The 8,584-nt window shown below is 40.9% G+C and overlaps 1 protein-coding gene across 1 annotated transcript; it reads left to right on the top strand.

Moving 5' to 3' along the window:
• Positions 1 to 3,259: 3,259 nt before the first annotated feature.
• On the top strand, positions 3,260 to 8,100 carry LOC4348493 (ras-related protein Rab11D). The gene is made up of 2 exons (XM_015759216.3): positions 3,260 to 3,690; positions 7,312 to 8,100. Exons 1-2 carry the CDS (start codon positions 3,479 to 3,481, stop codon positions 7,748 to 7,750), a joined length of 651 nt encoding a protein of 216 aa, XP_015614702.1. The 5' UTR covers positions 3,260 to 3,478; the 3' UTR covers positions 7,751 to 8,100.
• The last annotated feature ends 484 nt before the right edge of the window (positions 8,101 to 8,584 follow it).

The raw sequence follows: 8,584 nt of genomic DNA, 5'->3' as shown, positions 1-8,584 counted from the left end.
AAAATAGTACCAGTGCGATTTAATGGTTTCCTCGCGCCGCACGCTGCATGGAGCAGGCCTGTATAGCGTTGTCTATCTCCCATTCGTCAACCGGTACAAACATGGAGCCCATACTCCCTGCACGGGAGCAAACAGGATATATCCATGGTCCCGGCGCAGGGCAGATACGAAAGACCCTATTAAACACGTGAACTGTAATGAGCAATCTTCACCGGGCATAGTCCACTCAATCAGCGAGCCATGCGGCCCCACACAGCACCAGGCCCACTGATCAGGGAGCAAAAACCCAGCACTGAGCCACCCTGTCGACGGCTCGCGTGCACAGCGGAGTAGGCCCACAGAGTGGAGACCTATGGCGCGTGAGCAAATCGCGTCGCAAGAACACTGGAGGCCCACAGTGCATAGACACGTAAAAAATTGAAGGGGACGTGGATACCAGCGCAAACGAACACGCCAGTAAAAAAAGGGGTGAATCGCTGTGGGAGGAGCAGATCACCCTTACTTTTAATTACTTCGCTACTCGATTCAAGATCGATGCTGCTGCTTGTTCCATCGTCCTCGCTCGCTTGCTCCATCGATCGCCAATGTTTGCTGTCATCGCTTGCTTGCCGCAATAACCAAAATAATAGCTAGGGTAGAAAGGCTGGGGAAGAACAGAAGTATGACAAGGTGGATCCTACTTGTCGGCCTCTAAGGGCTGGGGACATTTTGGTATGTAAAAAATACGGTATTTAAAAACATAGTTCAACTGCGTCTGAGATGTATATAATGGCATGATTCAAATTTACTAAATACCGATGGAACTCAACCAATTCATAATATCATGAATAGTAACGATATTTTTTAAATTGGAAAAGTTGTAATGGCATGGATCCAATTAACCCTTTAATGATAGCAACCAACAAAGTTGATTATTACTATTTATCTCATCTTTAACCACTAGTCCACTATTCTTAACTCAGTCTACAATGACTAAGAAGTTTGGTTATGTTTAGCCTGCAATACACTTTAATAATATGTTATTTTCTTATATATTTTTGAGATGATGTTATTTTCTTATATGTCTATAAAAAACTTCTATAGAAAGATGAGTGATCGTAGATGGTACTAAATGAATAGCGTCCATTGTCATTAATTTGTTTAAAAACCGGTTAATTTGTTTAAAAAGCTTTTATAGAAAGATGAGTGATAATAGATGTTATTTTCTTATATACCGATTGCCCGGGAAAATAGAGAGAGTGCATCTGATATTATCTCACCTCAAAATTTTACACCCTATCACATCAAACGATCGAACGTTTGAACACATGCATAAAGTATTAAATATAGGCTAAAAAATAACTAATCGCACATATTGCGACTAATTTACGAGACGAATCTTTTAAGCCTACTTGCTCCATGATTTAACGATGTGGTGCTATAGTAAACATTTGCTAATGACGGATTAATTAGGCTTAATAAATTTATCTCGTGGTTTACCGACGGATTCTGTAATTAGTTTTTTATTAGTACCCAAATACCCCATGCGACACTCTATAAAATATTCGATATGACATGCCAAAACTCTAGACCCCTAGATCCCTTAGATCTAAACACCAACTCAGACTGTGTTTAGTTCTACGCTAAAATTGAAGTTTAAAGAAATTGAAACGATGTGATGGAAAAGTTGAAAAATTTATGTGTGTAGGAAAATTTGATGTGACGAAGAAATTGGAAGTTTGAAGAAAAAAAAAGTTAGAATCAGCGCCTCAATAGTTTTATCGATATCGAGGAAGATCGTGGAGAAATGAACACTGTCGCATGAAAATCACCGTGGTCAACGATGTACTCCTACCTGCATCTACTTCTGCACGGTCATTACACACGGAGGAGGAGTAGAAAAACGAGGAGCCGTAAATGCCAAGGCTCGGTAAGTCCAAGCGTGCGTCGGCGCACGCGGCACGTGGGCTCCACACCAGGGGCAATTCGGCCACTCCACCCAGGTAAGAAAATAAAAAGACCAGACTGTGTGCTAGTAGCAGTAGTACTGCTATTTTTGTGTAATATGTGGCTATGTGCTAGTATTGAAACGATAAGAAACAATGGGGCTTTATACTTTATCTAGCAAATCAAAGATCGACGTGATCACTATTATTTCTTTTGTTACAATTCAGGCTAGTTCTAAAATTGAGTAGGTTTTAGTATATACTTCCTCCGTTTCACAATGTAAATCATTCTAGTATTTTCCACATTCATATTGATATTAATGAATCTAGACATATAGAATGACTTACATTGTGAAACGGAGGGAGGGAGTAACTTTTTTGTTGTTGTAAATCTACACAAGATTTATCTAAATTCAATAGATAATTAACTCTATTACATTAACGTAAACATTGCTTGCTACCTGATGTAGATACATCATACATGGTGCTTTGGACAACCAAATTAATAACAGGAGGTACTTAATTAATGACAAAAAGTAAAGACATTGAAATAATTATATCTTCAACTCACCGTAATGGACAAAACATTTAAAATAGCCCGTTTAAATTAAGACTAGAATTATTTTGATATAGATGTATTTAGCGTACCATTTTACATGCTTCTTAGCCATTTATTAGAATTTAAGTTAGTTGAAAATTATAGAGAATCAAGGGACCTATTTAGTAGAGATCCGGCTTCAATTCTCACCTTAGGCCAAACAATTTCAGCTCCATCTGGAAAAAGAGGGTGAAGCGGGCTCTCATAAAATAAACTAAGACATGAAGTCGGGTTTAGACTGTTTCATAACTCCATTCCAGATCTAATTCTTGAAGTTAAACTTATAATTTAGAGCTCTATCAAACATATCCTACATGTATTCATTCATAGCATGACGTATTAGCGTTTATTATAGTGCAATATAGTCCTCTCTCCGTCCCACAATAGTTATCATTCTAGATTATTTAGGATGGATTAAGGTTTAATTAAAAAATTTATAATACCCCGTATTAAATAATATCTAATGAGAAGTGAAAAGGTTATTGAGGGTAAAATATGAAAATTTTTGAATATAAAATGATTTATGGGACAACCAGTACTCTATATTAACAAGTACTATTTGAGAACAAAACTTAAATAGTATTATAGGACGGTATTATAAGTATTATAGGACGGAGATAGCGTTTTTTTCTATTCGAAATATTTCAAAACGGGGAGCTATGCTCCGTTCCGACTGCAAAACCGCAGTCGGCGGAAGACAACAGAACAAAACCGGCGTTGAGAAGGGGGGAGGGGCAATCCCGTCATTCCACGCGAGCCCGAGTTGCACGGCACCACCACCGCCTTCTTCCTTCACTCGACCCGACCGCCGTCTCGTCCGTCTCCCCCGCTTCCTCCGCCTCCAAAACCCCCCCATCCCAACCCGACCTCCTCACTCGCCCTCCCCTCGCGCTTCGCTTCGCTCCGATCCGACCGCCGCCGCCGCCGCCGCCACAGCGAGAAGAGAGAGAGGGAGATGGCGGGCGGGGAGAAGGTGGACTACGTGTTCAAGGTGGTGCTGATCGGGGACTCCGCCGTCGGCAAGTCCCAGATCCTCGCCCGCTTCGCCCGCAACGAGTTCTCCATCGACTCCAAGGCCACCATCGGCGTCGAGTTCCAGACCCGCACCCTCCTCATCGACCACAAGTCCGTCAAGGCCCAGATCTGGGACACCGCCGGCCAGGAGAGGCAAGCCTCTCCCCCCCCCCCCCCCCGCCAAATCTCGCAACAATTCCGCTCTCCAGATTTCGATCCTGCTGTTTCGCGTCATTTCGTTACTGTTCGTTCATCATATCATTTTTCTCCCAATTTTTTCCGGCGTTCAGATCGCTGGATTAGTGAGCTCCTCCGTGATACGCGCGCCAATTGATTCAATGCTAGCTGGTGGGCTTACGTCACACTTCCATTTAGATCGTAGGTAGCAGTAGTAGCGTACAGCAACGCAGCGAGTGGTTGGTAGAGGTGGTACGACACTACACTAGTCCTAGATCTCTGCTCCCCGTTGGCTGCAACGGTCGGGGTTAGCTTGCAGTGCACACTGCTACCTACCTGGTGATTGGGCAGTGTGATGTGCGACTCACCTACTCTGGAGTCTGGATCTGCCCTGAATTATGCTGGTGGGGGGTGTGGTTTACTACATGCAACCACATTTAGTTGCGTATGCTGTCGAATTTAGGTGCTCTTGTATGGTGGTGGGTGGCTGGGTGGGCAATTGGGCGGATACTAGGAGTACTAAATATGGAGAGTGCGTGTGCATTTCGGAAGTATGTCGATTATGGTTCATGTGGTTGGTTGTAATTTGTTGGCACGTGAATCTGACATAGCGCCCGATGAATGGGGGTTATTTTGAATTCGAAGATGTCCATTGCTGAACTCTGCACACTTGGTGTCCTGTCCTGCTGTATATACCAAAGGTCCATGGGATGTTTATATATGCTTTGACATGACCCTTAAATGTGATTGTAGTTAGTACTTTTACTCCCTCCGTTTTAGGTTATAAGACTTTCTAGCATTGCCCACATTCATATATATGTTAATGAATCTAGGCACACATATATGTCTAGATTCATTAACATATATATGAATGTGGCCAATGCTAGAAATTCTTATAATATGAAACGGAGGAAGTACGTACTTTGATGAAAAGAATTTGTTGTGCCCGTGTGCTCTGTGTTGTACTCTTTTGATAAGCTTAACCAATGCATGGACTGAGGCCAGTGTCATGCTCCAACTTAAGCTGTGTATTTCCTTCACCAACAATAACTCTCGTGTTTTAGTTATGGCTGATTCATTCCTTTCATGAAGCCACATCATCTCAACTGTTTCGGATCTTTGGATGATCGATCTAAGGCGCAAAAGCGCCTAGCTGCACAGCAAATCAACATTGCACCTCTTGTTAGCATTTTATCATGTTATTTTTTCAAGCAATTTGAAGGGTTTCCATCACGTTTCATAAGTATTCTAGTCCCTAGCAAGTGTGCAGCAATGTATTCTTTTTTGTTCTGATGACACCACTATATCCATCTTAGCAGTCAGGTACAATCTTGTGGACGATGATAAAGTTAGCAAGTTACATAGTTAGCCTTATCAACTATGTTGATGCACTGTTCAACTAGCAAGCATCTGTGTTCATTCATGCTACTAGCATATTCTGTCTTTTGAGTTCCATACCTGTGTTTCTACATTTCACATTTCCACTAGTACTAGGTATAAATTGTTATAATCTTCAGTAATACCTTTTCTGTTTGAGGTATTTGAAACATTCCCTGAATCCTGACATTCTTATAGCATATAAAATTGTTTATGCCCTGTATAGCTTAACCTTTTCAGGACTTGAATGTGCTGCATAGATAAATTCATATGTTATCGTGTTTAGGAATATCTAAATTTTGGGGACACTGGTACAAATATCATATGGCTATCAACATCCAGGGATCAATATATAAGTTAAAAACTATTTTTCTCTGAGCTAGTTTTTTAGCTAGTTACTTGTCTCAACTAGACAGGAACTTGCCTGCGAAATTAAAACATTGACAGGTACTAACCAAGTCCACTTATCAATTACTACTAAATCTTTGAACGCTTGGTTGCTCAAACAGACATATGGTCATTCAAGCTGGTCAGATTCATGAATAGCTTTTCCAAGGCATTTTCACTGAATGTCACCACTGGATATGTAAATGCACTGGCTCTTTTTTTTTTTACCGGAACCACTGCAGGGGAGGCCCCCGCAGTTAATATATTATATTAAAAAGATCATAAGTACAGACCAAAAACTAAAATTGCAATGCATGGCTCATTTGCCAACATGATCTTCACGGGGAATGGTTGGTCGCAATGCTTGTTCCATAATCTTTTGTTTGAGGAATGAACTAAAACTTTGGTGCCACTTTTGTTCAGTGCACAGTACTTTCTTTGAGCTATACACATTCCCCTTGGTGTGTAACTGCAACCAGTTCACTCTAGTTTAGATGTCTAGCTGATATTACCATAATATAGTTGTTTTTTTTTTAATTCTGGTTGACATAAGAGCAAGGATAATAGTGAGCTATAAGCAAGCTATATGCTTATGTGGAAGAGAGAGATAAACAAAAGTGGGGAGTGTTGGCTCTTATGCAAGAGCTAACTACACACAAGCTCCAAGAAATATGCATTAAATTCATAGTGAGAAAGAGAGAGGATGAAAAAAATAAAGATAACCTTATAGCTAACCTATTATACATGTTAGCTTTAACATTGACTAATACTCCCTCCGTCCCAAAAAAAGTGAATCTAGGACTGAATGTGACATATTCTAGTACAACGAATCTAGACATACAGGATGTGTCACATCCAGTATTACGTTGGTTTTTTATGAGATGGAGGGAGTAGTAAGTAGTGAGCTCTACTATTAAACTTGCTCTAAGCCTTGTTGTTTTTACTCAGTAACATACATATTGAAATATTGAATTTCACATTCATATGCCCTAGAAGTGAACCAAGGTTTGGAGAACTTGAGTGGAGCCAGCCTAAAGTGCTTTTTTTTTTCTCTTGAAATTTGTCTGGAGGTTTATTAGTTAATCTCCTAAGGAAGAACTATTTAGTTCCAAAGTTTGATGGTTGTTCTCATTCTTATCTAAAATATCTTCTATATCAACCAAACTAGAGAATTATCTGGTTCCCTCTCTGTACTGACCACTTTTTGTGATTTTAAGGTCCATGACATCATCCCAACTTCATTGCTACTGGGTTTTTGAGTTGCCCATATGTATTTATGTACAATTACCTGCAAAATATCTGTATGGTGGTTCAATATTTTAATAGAGAATGAGTTATGATTTGCAACAGTTTTTTTTTTCTTCTGAAATGTTCCCCTAAGCCTTCCTACTTTTGATATTCTCTATAATCTTGTCATTGTATTATTTCTGACTACTCAAATGTGTATCCATGGTAACCATAGCCTTAAAATTCTTTTATGCTGCTTCGTTTGCTTTGTTTTCCCTGTCATTTGAACTGCATTCTGTTCTGCATTTGAGCACATGACACACAATAGGTGTGCGTGCTGTATTATCCATGAAATCTTAGTCCTGCACTTTAGAGAACTTCTCTATTTTTACTGTCATCATGTGAAGAAACAGTACTCCAAGATCACAGTGAGACAAAATATATACGTATTTTCTGTATATATGTTGTAGCACTCAAAATGTGTGATGAATTTTGTGGCAGTATTGGCATTCATCTGTTTTGTCTTTCTCATGTAGCTTACAAACTTGTTTCTTTCATGAACACAACTTACTAACCTGTCATGCCTATTTACTTCAACTACTGCAGGTATAGAGCTGTCACGAGTGCATACTACAGAGGAGCATTGGGAGCTCTCCTAGTCTACGATATCACCAAGCGCCAGAGCTTTGATCACATCCCTCGCTGGCTGGAGGAGCTCCGTGGCCATGCGGACAAGAACATAGTCATCATGCTGGTTGGCAACAAGAGCGATCTTGAAGACGAGCGGGCCGTGAGCACCGAGGATGCCAAGGAGTTTGCTGAGAAGGAGAACCTCTTCTTCCTGGAGACCTCCGCTCTGCAGGCCACCAACGTCGAGAACGCCTTCCAGACCGTCCTGTCAGAGATATTCAAAATTCACAGCAAGAAGAACATGGCAGCGGACCCAAAAGCAAACGGCGCTGCCCCATCGCTAGCAGGGAAGAAGGTCGTCGTCCCGGGCCCAGCGCAGGAGATCCCCAAGAGCAAGTGCTGCAGTTCCATGTGATCTTACTCTACTCAGATTCAGCTGTATTTGTGTGCCTCTTTTTGAGAATTTTCACGCGATCTTTCTGGATGTACATCCCTGCTCAAATAGCTCTAGGCTGCGAGTATTGTTGGACTATTGGTTGTTTCGGTGATCAGGTGGACGGGATAGCTTAGAATTTGTGACATTTTGTCACTTCTCTCAGCTGGAGTAGGGTGCGAGCAGAGGAGCTCTATTTTTCATAGGAGTGGGTTAATTTGTGGGGGTTAATTACCAATAGCCATGTATGCCGATTGTTTTACATTTCTTAAATCCTTTATGTATTGTTACACGTATTACTATTAATATCTACTTGCTGCTATGACACCGTACTAAGTGTGGCATTGCCTTACCGAATATGATTAACTGAAGGTCATGTGCTTCGGCATATGGGTCTCATTTCTTTTGGCAGTGACCTCTCTACTTGGTGTTTGCTTCTGTTTTTTTTTTTCTTGTGGTTTGCATGTGCCGGCTGGTTGATCTTCATGTAAGGACGGTTGAGAGGTATAGCCGAGAATATCCTTTTGCATGTTGCTCAAATCTTTGTATGCTATTGAATATTTTTGTTTGGTGCCACCAGAAAGATATGTTCTAATACTATCTTCTTAACTTAACACTCCTATCCTTCCAAATTAAGGGCTAAAGAAACCATTAACGGTAGCAGGTAGAGCCATTGGGCCATCAGCATTCAGCAAGCCTGCATTTCTAGCAGATAAGATTGTTGTGTTCATCAATTTGCTCATCATATGCATGCAGAATTTTCACCACAGGCTGGAGATGTGCTGTCTGATTATTTTTACAAGAGGAAATGGAACG

The sequence above is a fragment of the Oryza sativa genome, chromosome 10 (assembly GCF_034140825.1).
Source record: "Oryza sativa Japonica Group chromosome 10, ASM3414082v1".
NCBI lineage: Eukaryota > Viridiplantae > Streptophyta > Magnoliopsida > Poales > Poaceae > Oryza > Oryza sativa.
Note: the sequence above shows the minus strand (reverse complement) of the source record. Positions and strands in the feature narration are given on the sequence as shown.